General features: G+C 43.6%; 1 protein-coding gene across 1 annotated transcript in view; it reads left to right on the top strand.

Moving 5' to 3' along the window:
• Nars2 (asparaginyl-tRNA synthetase 2, mitochondrial) overlaps positions 1-21,229 on the top strand; it is a 75,669-nt gene that overhangs the window by 21,436 nt on the left and 33,004 nt on the right. The window contains exon 6 of the mRNA XM_057756611.1: positions 10,286-10,380. Coding sequence (XP_057612594.1) covers positions 10,286-10,380 — 95 coding nt within the window. The remainder of the gene's footprint in view (positions 1-10,285; positions 10,381-21,229) is intronic.

The raw sequence follows: 21,229 nt of genomic DNA, 5'->3' as shown, positions 1-21,229 counted from the left end.
TAAGAGCACCTTTTGAGACATGCTTCACATACCAGTAAATTTGCTGACTTAACAATAGTTCCAGTGTTTAGTGTCTTAGCTGAGTTTTCCAGCCAGTTGCCATGTTTTCGTGTGAGGACATCTTTATCACCTCAGAAACAGACCCAGAGCTGCTCAGCAGCCTTTCTCATCTACTCTGCTTTGTGCAGATTTGCGTTTTCCGTGAACTCATAAAACTTAGTCTCTCTCTATTTGTTGTGACGTGTGAGGTTCATCCATGTTGCAGCATGAGGCGGTACTTAGGTTTCTATCCAGTACGTCCTCCAGTGCGCGGGTGTCCCACGGTATGTTTATCCCTCTATCATTTGATGAATTCTGTTACTTTCTATTCTGTGGGAAGTATGAGTAATAATAAAGAGAAGATTAGTGCAAGTCTTTTGTGGGGATGAACATTACATATCTCTTGGATTTGGTAACTTCCTAGTCAACATTTCAAGCCCCGTCACAGTATTTTCTTTCCAAGGTGGCTGTACAGTTCTGTTGCCACCAGTTCTGCGAAGAGGGCTCCAGTTCCCTCTCCTTACGCACGTGTTCTATGTTCAGTCTCTTTGGTTATAGTTCTCCTGGGGTGTGGCGTGCTGTCTCATTGTGGATTTAATTTGCATTGTCTTAATTACTAAGGATAGTGAGTGGCTTTTCTCACATGTACTGAATATTTGTATAGAAGCATTTTAAATACATTTTAAAATTGTATTTGTTTGTCATTTGGTAGTCAGTTGAGTTGTAGGGGTTCTTTTACATATCCTAGAGATGTCCTGCCCCAGCAGCAGGAAGACCTACTGTACCTTCAGGGGTACAGCTTGAATATGCGCGCAGGATACAGACTTAGCACTTGCTAACATGGGCAGGGCTGTCTTTGGTTGCCTCTTCCCCTAACCACAGTCTCATTGCTTTATTTTTTTGTTTGTTTGTTTGTTTTTTCGAGACAGGGTTTCTCTGTGGTTTTGGAGCCTGTCCTGGAACTAGCTCTTGTAGACCAGGCTGGTCTCGAACTCACAGAGATCCGCCTGCCTCTGCCTCCCGAGTGCTGGGATTAAAGGCGTGCGCCACCACTGCCCGACCTTGCTTTATTATTTTAACCAAGTCGTGGGCTGTAAATTTATAAATTGCATCTCAAAATAATTCAATCAAATTCAGGCTCCTATATAAGGATCTTTCTCCAGCATGTAAATTTGTTCTGACCTCTGAAGGACTGTTCCCAGCCAACTTCCCCATCTTCCCAGCACGCTAACAGATCTGCCATTTAGCCTTATCCTCAGTGAATCTGCCAGGCACCGGTTGCCTCTTGCTGCAATCACCGCCCTTGTGGAGAGGAGAGCGCGCTTCTGCGTGAACTTTCCCTTAGACTGTTGCACAGCAGCCTTTGGGGACAGATCTGGACTGGTGCTATCTGACCTGCTTCTCTGCAGAGACAAGATCTTGGAGCCGGGCGGGGCTCTGGTGCTAGAGGCAGAAACAAAGATGACCCTGAATAGCTTCCTCGTTTAGACAGGGAGTCCTGTGGGGAACAGCAGCTCCAGGTGTCCTGGGTTTGCCTCACCTGGGTGGAGCCTACAGGGCAAACAGTCTAGGTCAGTGGTTCTCAAACTGTGGACCGGACCACAGGTTCTCAGATCAGCTATTTACATTATGATTTATAATGGTAGCAAAATTATAATTATAAAGTAGCAATGAAATAATTTCATAAAATTATAGTTGGGGGTCATCACAACATGAAAAACTGTATTAAAGGGTCTCAGCATTAGGAAGGTTAGAGCCTCCAGTCTAGCTAGAGTTTCTGCCATTCTAAGCTGAAAAGAGAGGTGAACGGGCGTGATCTCTAATATAAACACTATAGGCTCCACATACTAATTTTTGGTAAATTGTTTTTAAATAGATCTTTCTTTGTTTGCTACACATTCTTGAAACCTTAATGGTTGCTTTATTATTTATTTTAATAATATTTACCAGTTTCACCGAGGAGTGGATTGAAAGAGTTTCCCACAATTGTTCAAGAAGGGACAGACTTTTCCCTAGGACAGATCTAGGAAGAAAGACCCACAATAAAGTTTACTCCAGATGTAAACTTTGCTCTCCTGTATTTGAAATGTGATCCTACACCTGTGTGTGGTTCATCTCGTTCTGACCAGAGCACAAAGAAACATTTTTTTAATGTGTAATTTTAAGACCCAGTTTCATGCATCCCGGCTGCTGTCTGTGTCTGTTCAGAATATTATCACACGCACCCTAGCACATTGGAGTTACTCTTCACTGGTGGAGTTTCACCATTACCAGTAGAATATGCTAGTCTACCAGAATATGCCGGTATTTAGTGAGGACTGCTATATTCTAGTTTGTTTTTCAACAAGTGAATGGAGCTGTAGCACTGTATTAGTTACCTCTGTGTTGCTTTAGAAGATACCCTGGCAAAAAGCAACTTAAAGAAGAAAGGGTTTGCTTTAGCTTCCATTTCCAGAGGGACGGCATCCATCATGGAGGGGAAGGCGTGGCACAGTGGCAGGGGCTGATTGTTCACAGTTTCATCCACACACAGGAAGTGGGGGAGGGGGTGTACCTCCTCCCGAAGGTTCCATAGCCTTCCCAAATAGCGCCTCAAACTGGGGGCAGAGTGTTCGAATAAGCCTATGCAGGACTGCTCTTACTCAAATCTCTACACTTACTTTAATGGCATGTGGAAAAGACATATATCTTGCATTATGATTGATAATTTGCCATTATTTATTTCTGAAGTACGTTTGGTACTGCCCTGGTTAGTGTGGAATGCAGTGTGACCATCCATGGCTTCAGCCTGTGCTTCGTTGTTTGACATTTTGTTGGGTTTCCAACCTGGGACAAATGGCGGAGGTTCTGGCCGCTGGCCGCCAGGCTCTCCCTGTATCCCTCAGTCCCTGCTCTAAACTTCTCCAGCCCAGGGACTGGGCTGGCCTTCCCTGTGTAATCAACCATTTGGTTACCTGGTCTTTTTCATCTACCCTTTACCCTCCCTGCCTCTTGGTCTGGCTTTCCTGTCTCTGCACGCCCCTATGGCTCCAGGTGGTGTCCACTGGGCTCTCCAGATGTCCCTGCCTCTGGCTGTCCCTGCCTCTGGCTGTCTCTCCCGCATATCATCTGTCCCTGCCTCTGGCTGTCCCTGCCTCTGGCTGTCTCTCCCGCATATCATCTGCCCCTGCCTCTGGCTGTCTCTCCCGCATATCTGTAACATAATAAATTTTCTCCTCCACACACCTAGGAGCAGTTATGTCCTTTCCTTTTTCTTTTTTTCCCATTCTCATTGTTTCCCCGCCTTTGGGGGGGGGGGGGGGCTGGAGAGATGGCTCAAAGGTTAAGTGCACTGACTGCTCTTCCAGAGAACCCCGGTTCAATTCCCAGCACCCACATGGCAGCTCACAACCGCCTGTAGCTTCAGCTCCCTGGAAGCTGACACCTTTACACCAATGCTCATAAAATAAAGTTAAAATTTTAAAAAGCAGCTTTTTTTTTTTAAATCCCCAACCTCACTATCTAACCTTAAGGGTGACAGGCCCTTATTTCTTTTATTCTTATTCTTTCTCAGATGCTCAGCAGGAAAGAGAGTTTGCAAACAGTGGGAACTCACAACTTCCTTTCCTACGCAGCAAACAGCTGCTAGGATGGACCCTTTCTCAGAGCTGGGCACGGTGTGCTGGAATGCAGAGAGACCCTCTTTTGAAGGAAGATTATTTTTTCTTTAGAAGTTCAGTGTGTACCAAGATCCACATCTGCAGCAGCTTTAAAGCATGCAGCGACACTGGACGCGTTGGGAGTGGGTAGGTAGCGACAGGTCCTGTTAATTCACGCCCTGCGGAGTGCCATGCAGTTTGTGCTGCTCCTGGTTCCCGGGATTTCATTTTTATTTCTTTGGCAGTGCACTCTGAGGACTTGTTAGGACAATTGGTTTAGCAGTTCTGGCAGCCATTGTTCGAGACAAAGCTTGATAGGAAACGTACGTTCACCATTACCAACTGCAAATCCCTGGAGACTGGATAGCAAAGTTTGTCCTTTTGTTTTATGCGATCTGAATTCTATACTTCGGTGCTGGGGAGATGGAGTAGTTGGTAAGTCGCTCGCTGCACAGACATAAAGGCCTGAGTTCAGATCCTCAGCACCCATGTAAAAACTGAGTGTGCCAGTGTGCCTATAACCCGAATGCAGGTGCTAATAGAGGCAGGGAGATCCTGAGAGCTTCCTGGACTCCAGCTCGCCAAGCAGTGAGCTCCAGTACAGTGACACACACACACACAAAAGGGTGTGGAGCGTGGCAGCAGGATGCAGTCTTGACTTTAGGCCTTTCAGGTCTCTGTGGCATGCTTCTTATTCACCCATTTTATTCTCCCTTTTCCATCCTGGGATTCTGAGTAACAGAAGCGAGCCTGAGGATGGCACAGGCGTCCTTGGTTGGCTGCAGAGGTTAAGAAAACGCTCATCACTTACTATGTTCTTTCCAGTGCTGGCTCACTGTGCTCGCTCTCCAGTGCCAGCTCACTGCTCCCATGCCGGCTCACTGCGCTGGCTCTCCCGTCTGTGCTCGCTCTCCCGTGCTGGCTCACCATGCTGGCTCTCCAGTGCTAGCTCACTGCATTTACTCTCCAGTGCTGGCTCACTGCATTGGCTCTCCCGGCCGTACAGCTTACATGGAGACAGCTGACTTGTGTGGGTTTTTCTATTTCATTCCCTCGAGACTGAAACCACTCAGCTATATTTGCTCTGCTGTGAGAATAGATAACTGGGAGGCAGTTCAAAATATTTGTTTCATATTTTCTTGGAAATCCTTAAAGAAGCAGAGGACTTTACACCTTGATTTTTTTAAAAAAGGAAACAGAACACTGATTGTATGCATTTTAAAATGTTTGGTTAATTTTTAGCTTCTAGTGGCAGAATAACCTCGCAAAGTTTTTTGTTTTTCCTGTTGTATGTGATAAAGGCTAAGTTAAACCGTATCGCTGCAATAACTTTTATATGACTGGGAAAGGTTGGTTGGGCCACTGAATAGCGTGGGAAGAACTTTTTAAAAATCATTTGTTGTGTTAGTTTCATATGTTTTTGCCCAAAGGTCTTGTCCACATAAAGTCTTACACTGGCACTCAGTCTGTAAACGAGATTAAAAAGCAGTAGATATTAATTAGGTGGCTGACGCCCGAATCGCGCGGTTGATCATTCCTGTGAGTAAAGGACAGAGGAGCCTGGGATATTGTGGAGAAAGGTTCCCTCGTAAGATACTTTGACTTTGATACAGGGCTAACTGTTCCTACAGATTGATAATTTTTTATTCTAGAAAACATTATCATAGTCCAGTAGGAAGGTCTCAAAGCATCTCCTGTGATAGTGCCCATTTCTGAATCTGTCCTGAAAGACCTGCCTGAGGCTCTTCTTGAGTCGGTCGTAATATATCTGGTTTCTTTGGTTTCTTGTTCGAGTTTTTGTTTTTATCAAATTTCCATATAAGAAAATCTATCATGAATGTTCCTCCCCACTAACAAAGGTCTTTCACTGTTGGGCTCCATGTTTCCAGGTGTGTGTGTGTCACTGGGGATGGGCTTTGAGGTTTCAAAAGCCCACAGCATTCCGAACTAGCTTGTTCACTGGCTGGCTTGCCTGTGCCTCCCCTCCCCCACCTGCTAGCCCAGGCTGTTCCTTCTGCCGTGCTCCCTGACATGACGGTCAAGGGCTCTAAGCCACTAAAACAGCAAGCCTTCTGTAAGCTGCTTGGTCATGGTATCTTAGCACAGGAATAGAAAGGTAAACAAGACAAGTCTCTTGTAGTTCAGGCTCTCTGAGCACTCACTCCGTAGCCAAGATTAGCCCAACAGTCATATTTTTAAGCTTCCTTAGCTGGGGTTATAGATGTGAGCTACCATGCCCAACCTGTTACAGCCTCAGGGGACTACCATTGCCCACGAAGTCCTTTGTTGACTAAAACGTAGCTGTGAGGTGTGTGGCTTAGTTGAAATAGCCAAACAAGTCTTTTTAGATGGCCTTCTCTTACTTTAGAAGTGGGTTAAAGTTCGTACTATCTGGGACTGATTACTGAATAGCGTTCTGTTCTCTGAGTGTATGGCGGTTTATTCACCTGCTTTTTTCCCCCTATTTATTTATTTATTTATTTATTTATTTATTTATTTATTTATTTATGTTGTTTTTTTCAAGACAGGGTTTCTCTGTAGCTTTGGTGCCTGTCCTGGAACTAGCTCTTGTAGACCAGACTCTCCTCGGGAACTCGCAGAGATCCTCCTACTTCTGCCCCCTAGTGCTGGGATTAGGGGTGTGCAGCAGCACCTCCACCCGGCTTCATTCACCTTCTAAAAGACGTCTCAGTTGCTTCCCGTTGGGCAGCTATGAGTAATGCTGCTGTACACATCCCTATACAAATTTCTTTTCAATGTGGACATAAGTTTTCAGCTCTTCCGGGTAAATACAAAGGGACACAGACAGTCACTGATTCGTGGTGTATGTTTGTTATGTAAGAAACTAGGTGTGTTACAAACAAAGTAGCTGTACCGTTTTGCCTTCCCATCAGTAGTCACCGAGTGTCTGCCATTCCCTGTCTTCTCCAGCGCTAGTGCTGTCAGTGTTCTGGATTGCTCAGTGCTGTCAGTGTTCTGGATTGCTCAATGCTGTCATTGTTCTGGATTGCTCAGCGCTGTCAGTGTTCTGGATTGCTCAGTGCTGTCAGTGTTCTGGATTCTGGATTGCTCAATGCTGTCAGTGTTCTGGATTGCTCAATGCTGTCAGTGTTCTGGATTGCTCAGTGCTGTCAGTGTTCTGGATTGCTCAGTGCTGTCAGTGTTCTGGATTTTGACCTTTGCTCTAGGCTCGCGATGATCTGGATGGGCTTTTCAGGGTGCGTGACCGGCATCCTGCCATGACTCATTTTCTGTGGATCACACGCCTCATCCACTCCCACCCTGGGCTAGGAAAATGAGCAGCAGTCTGTGACCCAGAATTCCTTAGTATACCTGCAGAAGCCAGAGCCTGGGGAGACAGCATACCACTGGGTGACTCAGTAAGGATTTCATCAGTATCCAGACACACTCACTTTCAAAAAATGCTACTTAAGGGTCTTTGTTTGGTTTTGTTTTTTTCCATTTATCTGCCTGTTATGTGTGTGTCTGTGCTCACAGGAGTCATTTTTCCTTTTACCACGTGGGTTCCAGGAATCGAGCTCAGATTGTCACACTCAGCTGCAAATGTGTTATATGCAGAGCCATCTCTCTGCGCCCACCCCCACCCCAGCCCTGAATTGAAAATTCTGTATTACGAACATTCGGCTTGGTTGAGTTAACCCATAAAATTAAAAAAAAAAAGGGGGGGGGGGTTCCTTGGGGACCTTGTCTCTGTCTCACCAATGTGTCCAGCATTTAGCTTGGTACCTAGCCCACCCTGTAACAATGTTCCTTCAGTAGAGCCCTGAATTGACGTGGGACCTGGTCCTGTGCAAAAGTGCCTGTAATTGAGGCAGTACACAAGTCCAGTCTGCAATGGCAAGAACAGGAAGAAAATCTCCATAAGGAATACAGTGAGTAAAAATGCCTGAGTAACTAAACATTAAGACAAAGTATAAAATTCTTAGATCAAATTAGTGGGGGGGGCTAGGAGATGACTCAGGCACGGAGAGCGCTTTAAGCTCTTGCACAGGACCTAGGTTCAGTTCCCAGCACCACATAACAGCTCCCCACCATCCATTACTCCAGTTCCAGGGTACTCAGTCCCTTATCTGGCCTCCAAGGGCACCAGGCACACACATAGTGCGCATATACGCATGCAGGCAAACCAGATAGACCGAGGGAACCTAGGGTAAAACTAAAATCTACGGGTCTAAAAAAAAAAGTACAAACAAGGTAGAACTAAAATGACTCCTGATGACGGTCTGCCCTCGTCATAGGTCAGTCGGTGCCTTGCTCAGTCATCATCATCAGAGGAACGTCCTGCAGCTCATGGACACACAAAGACCCATGGTCAGAAAGTACACAGAGTTATGCCCCTGGAACAATCAGCTGCAAGCAGGCTGTCTTCATCAAATCCCTCTCCTCAGCTCAGGGAACCCTGAAGAAGAGGAGACAGAGTGTATAGAGGGTGGGGGGCACCAGGAGAACAGGCCTTTCAGTCAACATGCAAAGCTCCTGTGAACTCACAGAGACTGAGGCTGCATGCGTAAGGCCTGCATGGGTCTGCACCGGTTGCTGCAGCATGTTATGACCTTGGTTCTCAGCCGGTGGGGTGCAACCCCTGCGGGGGGTACTTACATATCACATATTTACATTAGGATCCATAACAGTAGCAAAATTACAGTTATGAAGTAGCAACAGAAAATAATTTTACAGTTGGGGGTCAGCACAGCATGAGGAACCGTATTAAAGGGCTACGGCATTGGGGAGGTTGAGAACCGCTGTACTGTGGCTTCCAGTTGAGTGTTTTACAGGATCCCTGAGTGCGAATGAGTGGGTCTGGATTTCTTGTGCCTTCTTTTGTTTTTTTTCCTTCTGTTTATTTTGTCCAATTCCAATATGTTAGTTTGTGTTTTATTTTATTCTGTTTTTTAATTGTTATTTTCCCTTGGAACCCTGTTTGTTTTCTAATGAGAGACAGAAAGGGAGCTGATCCAGGTGGGTGAGGAGGAGGGGAGGACTGGGAGGAGTAGAGGGGAGGGGAAACTGTAATCAGAATATATTACGTGAGAAAAAAAATCTCATTTCAATAAGAGGGAAAAAATAAATACTTAGAAGGTAGTTAGATAACGTGCATTTAGGAGAACAACAGTCGTGGGTTCCCTGCTCGGTCTGTGAACTCCCAGCCATGGACTTGACTAGGTTTACCATACAGGCACGCATTCCCCGACTTGGAACAGGCATCAGATCAGAAAACATTTGACTGTTCCCAGTTTAAACATAGCTGGGGATGGAAGGGTACATATAGATAGCCCCAAATGGGTGTGTGTGTGTGTGTGTGTGTCACTGAATTTTCACCTGTACTTGATATAACTTTTTAATAATATATTTTAACTTAATATAACTTTGTTATTTTTAGCAATCTGATGTTTGCCAAGTTTTCTTTGCCTTATTTGTAATTTGCTTTTTTAAATTTCTTGCTCAGTTTGAGAACCTCTGCACATCTATCTTAGTCATTTAACCATGCTTTTTCTGTAAATCTACTTTTCTATTTAGGGAGCAGATTATTTTCTTTCTTGTTTTCTTGGCAGGAGAGAGACTTTATTCTGCCCATTAATCACTTACTAATTGTAAAGATTTGTTTTTGTTTTTCATTAATGTGTGCATGCCCAGATCTGTGTGGATATAGGCCATGTATGCATCTGATGCCCACGGAAGCCAGAAGGCATGGGATCCCTGGAAGCGGAAGTTACAGATGGCTGTAACTTCGTCTGATCGGGCTGTCTGATGTTGGTTCTGGGACCCAGTGCAAGTTCTTTGTGTCTTAGCCACAGCCATCTCCCTGCCACTGGCACTGACTGATTTCCTGTGCTGCAAATACTGTTTCTTCATCCAGCATCCCTCATTAGCTTTGTCAGTCTTTGATTTATTAAATAAAATTCTTTAACTTTGGTGTTCTCAGACTCATCTATCACTATGCCAGCTACTTGTAATGGAATTGTTTAGAATTATAAATTTAAGATTGCAATCCTAAGCCTTAAATTCATAACCCTGGGGGAGGGTGGTTTTTGAACTTGTGAGATTCAGAATTACTGTTTTGTTTTTGGGTTTGTTTTTTTCACCCTTGTGGCCAGACTCTGCTCTATTTCCCAGGTCCCCTAAACTCATGGGTACGCAGCATCCTCTCACCTCAGCCTTGGGTAGCTGGAAACCGATGTGGGCTGCCCCACCTTGTGAATGATTGCATGAGCCCATTCTCCATATGTGTTTATAGAATTGACCCCCCAAATATAGTTCCTTATGTTGTGGTGAACCCCCAACCACAAAATTATTTTGGTTGCTACTTTACAACTGTAATTTTGCTATTGTTATGAATCATTATGTAGGTATTTGTTCTGTGTTTTCCTATGGTTTTAGGCAGCCCCTGTGAAAGGGTTACCGTGTTCTGAAATTACTCGGTAAGCTCCTTTGCTGTCAGCGTGCCTGCATAGGTGTGCTGCGTTAGGAACATGCAGTCCTTGCGCAGGCTTAACTGCAATGTTGTTTTCAGCTGTGGATCATGTGTGGTTGGAAAAAGCAACCAAGATGCATAATCGCTTTTCGTGGCTTGTGTTTTTTATTTACAGCCTTCAAGCAAAATGAAGGTGCCCGAGGAGAATTTCTTCAATGTTCCTGCTTTCTTAACTGTCTCAGGACAGCTTCACCTAGAAGTGATGTCAGGGTACAGAATTTTATTTTATTTTTTTCTTGTGTATGCTGATTGTGATTGGGGGCCAAAGGAAACAGTGTGCTCAAACGTAAAAGCTGAAATTCTTCTATCATTAGTGTAACAAAAGTAGACTTAATGGACAGTTTGAAAAATGTCCAAGAGAGGAGCTAGAGAGATGGTTCAGTACGTAAGAGTACTTGCTGTCTTGAAGAGGACCTGGGTTTGGTTCCCAGCACCCTCGTGGTGGCTCCCAACTGCGTGTTGAGTTCCAGGGGGTCAGACATCCTTTTCTGACCTCTGAGAGTACCAAGCGAGCACACAGAGCATGTACACAAAGCATGTGCACATAAAACAAATCAATAAATATAAAAAGGAAGGGAAAAGGAAATGTCCAAATGCTTTCCGAGTAACATCACATTTATCTAGACTTCTGTTTTTAATAAGAAGTCTAATGGTAAACTGCGAAGTTGTGACTTTTTTGTATTCCTTATTATTCTTGCTTAAATCTTAACCGTGTAATCTAAATTTCAATATAAATGATCATGCTCACAATTTATGCCTAAATTAGATACTAGCTCATTTCACTTGGAGGAAAAACAAACCCCAAAAACATAGGCTGGACGGTGGTGGTGCACGCCTTTAATCTCAGCTCTCTGGAGGCAGAGGCGGGAGGATCTCCGTGAGTATGAGGCCAGCCTGGTTTACAGAGTAAGTTCCAGGACAGGTTCCAAAGCTACACAGAGAAACCCTGTCTCGAGAAACAAAATAAAGTAGGCACCAGTTTTGCTCAGTATTTAATGCATTCCTGTGTGCCTGTGTCCAGAAGAGGGCATGGGTGCCGTAGAACAGGAGCTGCGGGTAATTGTGAGCTGCCCCTGGGAACTGAACTTAGGTCCTCTGTAAGAGCAGCAAGCACTCCTACCCACTGAGTCCTCTCTCCCAACCACCAGCAGGTAATTTTTAAAAAGGAAGTTAACACATGGGACTGTGAATATACTAGCAAGAGTTTTATGTCAAATTGAGTAAATTTCTACGACCGTCAGACCTCTGGAAAGTCTGTGTATTCTTTTGGGCCCAACTTCTCCCTTTTCTTAAAGATTGGACAACAAGCTCTTTAGAGTTCTTCCTTAGTCTCCTGTCTGTGATTCTGTGACTTCTTTCTGTCTTTTCTTTCTTTTTTCTTTTTCTTGTTTTCTTTTGTGTGTGGGGTGGGAGGGAGTGAGACAGGGTTTCTCTGTGTTTCTCTGGCTGTCCTGAAACTCCTAGGTAGACCAGGCTGGTCTTGAACTTAAAGATCCGCCTGCCTCTCCCTCCCAAGTGCTGGGATTAAAGGCTTGTGCCACCACCACCCAGCCATAGATAGTTTTAACAACTGACCAGTTAAGAATTCTGTATCATTACAGACTGCTTGGTGTCCTACAGACCAATAGGCCAGTAAACCCTAACTTCTGGTGTTATCTCATAACTGAAAGAAATTATTTGTTTCTGTAGAGGACAGAATGTACAAATTGGTATGTAATTCGATGTACTCCAGGATACTTCTTTCGCAGTAAAGAAATATACAAGGGCCTTCTCCTCGGTGTATCCTTTGCACTGGTCCTTATTCCCATATTGCATTGAAAAGACGTTACTTTTTAAAAGCTGTTTACCTATTTATCTATATCCAAGGTATAGATAAGCTTTATAAATAACCTTCTGGACGAGGCGCATGCCTGTAACCAGTGTTCAGGAGGAGAAAGGACCAGAAAGGACCAGTAGCTCAAAGTCAGCCTCACCTATCGAGCGAGTTTCAGGCCTCAAACCCACATGTGTATGGGACGTGTTTACCAGGCATTTATTTCTGTATTATAAGACTGTGTAGTAAACAAGCCTCTTTCTCAGTGCAGTGACCTATAAAATACAGTGTGCAATGAAACTTGATGAGGATTAATTGGTGAAATACAAGGTCTTTATAATCCATGTGTCTAATAATGTCACGCAAATGTTGGTAGTTTAATATGCATCGTTCTGGAACTATTAATTGTAGAGAGCTGCGTGGAGCCGCACCTGATGGTGATGTGTAGAGAGCCGCGTGGAGCCGCACCTAATGGTGCTGGCTTCCGCCCTCCGCGATCCCGAAAGTGAGTGCTCTCTGTAATAATCAACTCCTTATATGACTAAGGCCTGACTTATGCTATTATCACGCAATGATCGTCAGCTGCTTGCATATGCGTGGACCTATGAGCAGTGCCCACGTGGCAATCTGGGGTTGGCGGCCCGTGCCTTTTAAGGGCTGGGAGAAGTTTGCCCGGAGAGGGAGAGAGAGGGAGAGGGAGAGGAGCTGTAAATAAGGTCCTGAATAAACTGCTTGCAAGAAGAGCTCCGGTGTTGCGTCTTCCTTGCTGGTCAAGGCGGGCGCGACAATTAATATGCAGTACATCGTGTTTCATGATTTACTCTGATAAGAAATGTTTAGTGTTCTTTCTCTTGACTTTGGATTTTGCTTAGTTTTATTTAAACGACTGACTATTAAAGGCATGAATGTGGTTAAATTTAGAAGGCTAACATTTCCCAAAGAACCTCTGTGAGTCTGATGGGTTTATGACTCTGTTTTCAAGGCTCTTCATGTTTTAAGTAGATGCTCTTCTTTGGATTGTTTTCTGGGTGTATAGACAAGTGGCTACGGTTCCCACCTCTGCCCTTGCCGCTCCCCTGATCCCCCATTACCAGGACAGGGCACAGAGTTAACGAGTGACTGTTAGGCAGAGTGCAGGCTTTATGTGGGTTTTACTGGTTTCCCTATAATACCTTCTTTTTCCAGGGTCCAGCTCAAGATATCTGAAATACAGTTGTCTTCTTCCCAAGTCTTTTCCCAGTCTTTGTCTGTGGCCTGTAGACTGTAACCTGATCTCGGTTCCTCTCCAGATGAGTCCTGGCTCGTGTGGTTTTCTGAGAGAATAGCACAGAGGTGAAGGCTGCTCTCGTTACATCGCTGAGGGGGCTGAGGGAGTCTGTGTCGTCTGCATGGGGACGCTGACTGTACTGTTACTAGAGTAGTGGAGGTCAGACCTGGAAGGTTTGTGCACTTTGTTTAGTCTGTCATTTTGACATCAGAATGGACTCAGGTACATCTATCTTATAGTTTGAGTTCCTCGATATCGCTTTATCTACTTAATTACTTAAACCACTTTAGGTAATGAAGTAATTACAGAAAACTCTGCACAGATCGAGTCTTCTGTGGCTTTTCTGGGTCTGGTGTCCTGTAGGTACTTTCGTGTCATCTGGTAGTACAGGATGCCTTAGATGGTTCCTTTTGTTTATGTTTGTTCACCATTTCTATTCTTATCCCTCCCTTTGATGAAGCCATGCTGACACGTCACTATCTCGTAGAGCATGTAGTAAACACAAGAGTCACGCATATATTCTAAGGGCTGTACATTTTGACCCCTGTGCTCACCATTACCGTGTAGAGAATAGCTGCCCTGCTGTGGACGCTCTCCTGTGAGTCTGCGCTGTGTTTCCATGGTTTCTGACTGTATGGGCGGAGTCACACGATATGGACCGTGGCCGGAGGAGTGTGCACTGAGGTGCCTCTGTGTCTTCATCACTGGCTACCTCACTCCTTTTTAATGTTGAGCCATAATCTGTTGTTCCTGTGTGGTAGTGTTTATCCGTTCACCCACTGAAGGACATCTCTTTATTGTTTCCAAGACCGTACGCGTTTCTTCCCACACTCACACGCTTGAAATACATGTTTTGAATGGCAACTTTTACATTTTTATTACTGTGTGTGTGTGTGTGTGTGTGTGTGTGAGAGAGAGAGGGGGGGGGGGGCAGTAACGGTCAGAAAGCTGCTCTGTGCCGTCGTTTCTCTCCCCCCAACTTTCCGTGGGTCCTAGGGATGGAGCTCAGTTAATCAGGTTTGTGCAACCAGCACCTTCAACAGTCTTGCCAGCCTACAGCTGGCATTCTTTTTTTCCTTTAGTCTTTCTTTTTTTAAGATTTTTAAAAAATAGTGTCTAATATCTTCATAATCAAAGAAAAATCTGTGTCCGTTTTGACGGGGAAATCAGCTTGGACATTGCCCCGATTCCATTCAGCTTGAGTCTGTGATGGACGTGAGCCATCCTCAGTTCGTTTCATCAGGTCTTACAGTGAGCTCCTAAGCCGTGCTCTACCTCCCCACCCCCACCCCAGGTGAGACTGGCGGCTTTGGAACGGAACCTAGCTGAGGTCCCCTTGTTACTGAGTGTGGACCTGTCTTCCCATCTGCTCATTGGACTTCTTTGGTCTTCATCCACATCAAACTTTATAACTTTATAACTTCTGTGCATTTAGTCGACTCAGTGTTTATTGGAAGCTGTGTGGTAAGCACAAGATCTAGTTCATGGCTGCAGAGATATACAGATATTTATTACCCCATAAACGCTTTTGAGCAAGATGTGCATTAAATAATGAGTCATAAATATAGTAGCCACTATTTAAAAAGATTGTTCCAAGCACAAGAGCAGCTGCCAAGGGAATTTCACCTTGCCTGGGTTAAATTTAGAGGTAATGTTATCTCCGTGTTTACATGAAGATAAGTCTTAAAATGGCACCCATATTTAATGGTTATGACTTTTGTGTTTGATATAATGCTTCACGTTTGTATTCTTGGAACCACAGAAGTGCAGTTATTATAGAGCATTCATAGTATATAATCTTTAGTTTGCTGTACCTGTTTCTCCATGTGGCTCTGGAATATCTTCCGTTGTGATGGATGTGTTATTGAATGAGTTATTTTGGCGGAATCATTAAAAGCTAGAAAACTGTAGCTTCTCTGTCTAATCAACTTGCAGATACTTAAAATCTATTGTTAGACTTCATATGAAGAAGTTACAGCTCTGTGTCCTGTATCTAGGAGAATTGCCAGGATAATGAAGGCTGGGGTAGACTAACCAAGTAGTTGAAGGTTCTGTGTGTATTTAACATAGGAAAGACAGAGGAGGGGTGTTTTATAATTGTTAAAATCTGCTCCATGGGCTGCGATCAGATCACTGTGTGCAGATAATTATATATATTTTTAAGAACAACTTTCTTGACATAACTCAACATATATGATTCATCCCTTTAGGCTAGGGAAATGGCTCAGACATTGAAGTATTTGCCATACAGGCACACAGACTTGGAGCTTACTGTTCATGAAACGCAATACCTGTCGGTGTGGTCTAGAAGCAGCTACTGATCGGTTAACTAGGGAGACATCAAATTAATCCTTAGTAATTCGGCCCGTGTGGACAGTGATTAGATCTATAAAAAGCAAAGCAAATACTGTTACATCTTTCAATTACTGTATGATCTCGTCCCAACTGCTCGGGAGCTTTAATTACTCCTTTAGGAGGAAGAAAACGTGTGTGTGTGTCTGTGTGTGTCTGTGTGTTTCTGTGTGTTTGTGTGGGGTGTGTGGGTGTGGATGTGTTTGTGTGTGGTGTGGGTGTGGTGTGGGTGTGGTATGTGTGTGTGTCTCTGTGTGTGTGTGTCTCTGTGTGTGTGTGTCTCTGTGTGTGTGTCTCTGTGTGTGTGTGGGGAGGTGTGTGTCTGTGTGGGGGGTGTGTGTGGTGTATGTGTGCGTGGTGTGTGTGTCTGTGTGTGGTGTGTGTGGGTGTGTGTGTGTCTGTGTGTGTGTGGTGTGTGTGTGGTATGTGTGTGTGTCTGTGTGTGTGTGGTGTGTGTGTGTGGTGTGTGTGTGTCTGTGTGTGGTGTGGGGGGGGGTGTGTGTGGTAAGTGTGTGTGGTGTGTGTGTGGTGTGTGTGTGGGGGTGTATCTGGTGAATGTAAGCTAGATTGGGAACAGAGAGCTTTTACCATTTTGAACTGTTTTTCCTCACTACTTTCCCTCTGAAAGTAACAGTGGCTATCCGTGTATTCAACCATAGTTCAATATTCACCTGAGCAGTAGGTAACTAACTGTTGGACATCAGGGAGGATGTTGAGTATGGAAAGGGCTCCTAAGATATTCTCATCCCTGCCAAAAGCGCTGGGCCTGCCAATCAAATAAATGGTCCTGTTAGCTGAAGTAAATGCAGTCAGAGAGAGTTAAATTGGAATTCTGTCATCTTTACATACTTATGGTGTAAGCTCAGTGTTGGCCTCCACTTTATAAAACAAATTATAATAACTACCTTTTAGAGCCGTTGTGAAAATCCAAACACTTGCCGCAGTGTAGGTCCTGACTTGTTAGTGCGCTGCTGGTGACAGTATTGGCAGTTGGGACCTCGCTGGCAGACAGATGAAGTAGTGTGACTGGGCAGAATCGCCTGACGGGTCCTTGTCAAGTTGTTTTCCAGCAGAAAAGACTGGAGTTCCCGGGAGGAAGAGAGCTGGGATAGAGAGTGGGCCCGCCTGGATTCAGGGCTCTCAATCAGGTCAGGTAAGACCAGACCGGAGCCTGGAATGAAGGACTGGATCAAAGTGCAGAACTCAGATACACTGAAGCCTGAAGACCACATCAGAGCTAAGACGGGAATTGAGAGCAGATGAGACTACCATGTGCTCGTGCGGTGCTCGGTGTGTTGACTGTGGGACGGAATATTCTGGATTCTTGTTTTTTCCTTCAAACAGGATCATTTCTGTGCCCATCTGGAATTTCCCAGGCATGCCTGACATGCCTTTTATTTCTATAATTGAAGCACAATCAGAATGTAAATAATTAGAACTTAATACAGCATAAATTATTTATTTATTAATAAAGCCATCCTTGTACAATCAGTTTTATTGAAGTATATTTCCTATACAACAAAATTAGTCTTAAAATCAATTTAATAAATTTTATAAATGTATAAACTTTTATAGCTGCTACCATAATCAAGATATAGGTTTGTTTCTGTCCACTCCGAAAGTCCTCTCCTCCCTCTGAAGTCACCTTTCCTCCGCACCACTGATCTGCTGTTTGTCACCATAGATCATACTTTTTTCTAGAATTTCATACAAGTGTAATTACTGTATTTACTCTCTATCAGGATTCTTTTACCCTATATAATTTGAGATTTATTCAGTAGTTCTTTTGTTTTTCTCTTAATATTGTCTGTCGGAAGGATATAGTGTTACTCCTTGTCTTCCTTAGGGTTTCTGTTGCAGTGAGAACACACCATGACCAAAACAAGCTGGGAAGGGAAGGGTTTATTATCTCACTGCACAGCCATCGCCTAAGGGAGTCTGGGCAGGAACACCAGGCAGGCACCTTGAAGCAGGGACTTAAAGAGAAGCACAGGAAACACAGCGCACTGCTCATCCCGCAGAGCTTGCTTGGCCAGCTTTCTTAGACCACCCAGGATTGCCCGCCTCGGGTGGTACCACCCACAGTGCAGGGACCCTTCCACCTCAGTCATTCCCCAAGGCCAGCCTTACAGAGGCGTGGTCTCCATAAGGATCCTCTCTCTCCAGACGTGTCTAGGTAGGGTCAAGCTGTTAACAGACTCCATGGTTGTCTTTGCAGTTTATGTATGTATGGTAAACTAATAACAAAATTCACCATCTTAAGCAAAATACAATGGCAGTGTTACACATCCATCCCCACATGCCACAAGTGTACCGAATGTACCATTTGTCTGACATGTCTTGGTGTAAATGTGTGTGTGTGTGTGTGTGTGTGTGTGTGTGTGATAAGTGGAACTCATAGGCCCCCTTGCAGAAGTCATAATATCCCTTGAAAATTTCATAGTTTATCTAATGACATTATTGGGAGGTGGTGGAGATAAAGGTAAGGTTGGATTGGCAGTAGCAGGGCTCAGCGCAGGGGTCTTCTAGGAGGCTTTCTCGCCCGTGGCCCCTTCCTGTGTCTCTCTGGTTTCGGGCTGCCATGTGAACAAATCTGTGGGATATGATGACATGGAGAGTGGACAGCCTTGTCTTGTTCCTGATTTCAGTGCAGTCGTTTGAGTTTCTCTCCATTTAGTTTGATGTTGGCTTGCTGTATATTGCCTTTATTGTGTTTAGGTATGTTCTTATAATCCCTGCTCTCTCCAAGACCTTTATCATGAAGGTATGTTGGATTTTGTCGAAGACTTTTCCAGCATCTAATGTGATGATCATGTTTGTTTTCTTTCAGCTTGTTTATATGGTGGATTACATTGACAGATTTTTGTATGCTAAGCCATCCCTGCATCTCTGGGATGAAGCTGATTTGGTCATGGTGGATGATGGTTCTGATGTGTTCTTGGATTTGGTTTGCCTGTATTTTATTGAGTATTTTTGCATCAGTGTTCATGAGGGAGATTGGTCTGTAATTCTCTTTTGTTGTTGTTGTTGTGTATGTTTGTGTGGTTTGGGTGTGGGGTAACTGTAGCCTTATGAAAAGAGTTCGGCAGTGTTCCTGCTGTTTCTAGTGTGTGGAACAATTTGAGGAGTGTTGGTATTGGCTCTTTTTTGAAATTCTGGTAGAATTCTGCACTGAAACCATCTGACCCTGGTCTTTTTTTGTTTGGGAGACATTTTTTAATGACTGCTTCTATTTCTTTAAGCATAAGAGGTCTATTTAAATTATTTATGTGATCTTAATTTAATTTTGGTAAGGGGTACCTTTCCAGAAAATGGTCCATTTCTTTTAGATTTTCCAGTTATGTGGAATATAAATTTTTGAAGAATGACCTGATGATTCTTTGGATTTCCTCAGTGTCTGTTGTTATGGCCCCCTTTTCATTTCTGATTTTGTTGATTTGGATATTCTCCCTCTGCCTCTCGGTTAGTTTGGATCAGGGTTTGTTAATCTTAGTGATTTCCTCAAAGAACTAACTCTTTGTTTAATTGATTTTATTTCTATTTTATTGTTTTTAGCCCTGAGTTTGATTATTTCCTGCTGTCTACTAGTGGGTGAATTTGCTCCTTTTTGTTCTAGAGTTTTCAGGTATTCTGTTAACTCACTAGTGTGAACTTTCTCCACTTTGTTTATGTACCCACTTAGTGCAGTGAACTTTCCTCTTAGCTCTGTTTTTATGATGCTAAATTTGGGTATGCTGTCCTCTGATTTTCATTGAAATCTAGGAAATCTTTAATTTATTTCTTTATTTCTTCCTTGACCCGGTGGTAATTCAGATGAGAATTGTTCAGTTTCCATGAGTTTGTTGGCTTTCTGTAGTTTGTATTATTGTTGAATTCTAACTTTAACCCATGGTGATCTGATAATATTTATTTTATTACAATTTTTTTTTAATCTGTTGAGGTTTGCTTTGTTACCGAGTATGTGGTCAACTTTGGAGAAGGTTCCATGAGGTGCTCAGAAGAAGGTATATTCTTTTGTGTTTGGATGAAATGTTCTATAGATGTCTGTTAAGTCCAACTGAGTCATAACATCTGTTAGTTCCCTTATTTCTGTGTTAATTTTCTGTCTGGCAGACCTGTCCATTAGTGAGAGATTAATAGAAATGGGTAAATTTAAAATGTAAGGGCTAGCTAGAAATATACCTGACTCATTGACCAAACAGTGTTGTAATTAATATAGTTTTTGTGTGATTATTTGGGTCTAGGCAGCCGGGAAACGAATGTGCAGTCTCTGACTACAGAAGAAAATAATAGCTAAAATCTTGGAAAATCTGCCATAAAATACATTTAAAAACTTTGCCAGGCAGAAAAGATGTATGCCTTTAACCCCAGCACTCATAGAGAGGCAGGTGAGTCACTGTGAGCTAGTTCCAGGATAGCCAGGGTGGAGGGGAACCTTGGAATATGAGGTCAGAGATATGATTTAGCAGTTAAGAGCATGTACTGCTCATAAAGAGAACCCAGGTGTGATTCCCAGCATTCCTGCTCAGTGGCGTAGAGTGGCCTGGACTCCAGCTCTAGGGAGATCCAATACACCTGGCCTCTGTGGATACTAGCTCTCATACACACGCACACGGACACACATGTGTATATAAATAAAAAATAAAAGTAACTGGGTGGTGGTGGTGGTGGTACACACCTTTAATCCCAGCACTTGGGAGGCAGAGGCAAGCAGATCACTGTGAGTTCAAGACCAGCTTAGTCTACAGAGTGAGTTCCAGGATAGCCAGGCCTACACAGAGACCCTGTCTTGAAAAATAAAGGAAGGAGGGAGGAAGGAAGGAAGGAAGGAAAAAAAAAGAAATAAAAATAAATCTTTTAAAATCTTGGAATATGCTAGGTGGTGGTGATGCATGCCTTTAATCTGAGGAAACAGAGACAGCAAATCTCTATGAGTTCAAGGCCAGCCTGGTCTACAGAGTGAGTTCCAGGACAGGCTCCAAAGATACAGAGAAACTCTGTCTTGAAAAACAAAACAAAAAACAAAACAAAAAAATTAAAAGTAAAATTAAAAATCAAAAAATCTTGAAATACTATTCTGTTGATATACTGAAACAGTTTAACTGATATATATATAATATTACCATGTAATAAATATGAATTTTTATCTTAATTTAAAACTTTTGGTATGTTTCCTTAAAAATCAAAACTGACTTTTTTCTGCACAGTCTTGATGAATTACTGAAATAATGAAATTGCTTCTGTGTATGTCATTTAACTGAAACCTACACTGACAGACCGAAGGAGGGTGGGGCAGGCCGAGTGTCTAAACAGCTTAGAAACCCGCCAACCAGCTGTCTGACGTAGCTGGTCTCTTTCGCGCGGCCAGCCACGGTTCATTCCAGGTCAGTTGTTGCAAAGCAGGTTCTGTCCAAACCAGGATTTACGGTCATCCTAAAGCAGATGACTATGAATACATTAAACATCTGTCTTCACTAGTATTATATCTCTTTTAAGGGAATTATTTCAGAAGGCGTGGTGGGCCCTAGTAGAAATGCAAGAAACTGGAGCTAGAGAAATGGTTCGGAGGCTGAGAGCATCTGCTGTCCCATAGAGGACCCCAGGCAGTTCCCAGCACCCGCATGGTG

The sequence above is a fragment of the Chionomys nivalis genome, chromosome 23, assembly GCF_950005125.1.
Source record: "Chionomys nivalis chromosome 23, mChiNiv1.1, whole genome shotgun sequence".
Classification (NCBI taxonomy): domain Eukaryota; kingdom Metazoa; phylum Chordata; class Mammalia; order Rodentia; family Cricetidae; genus Chionomys; species Chionomys nivalis.
This window is presented reverse-complemented; position numbering and strand designations above follow the sequence as displayed.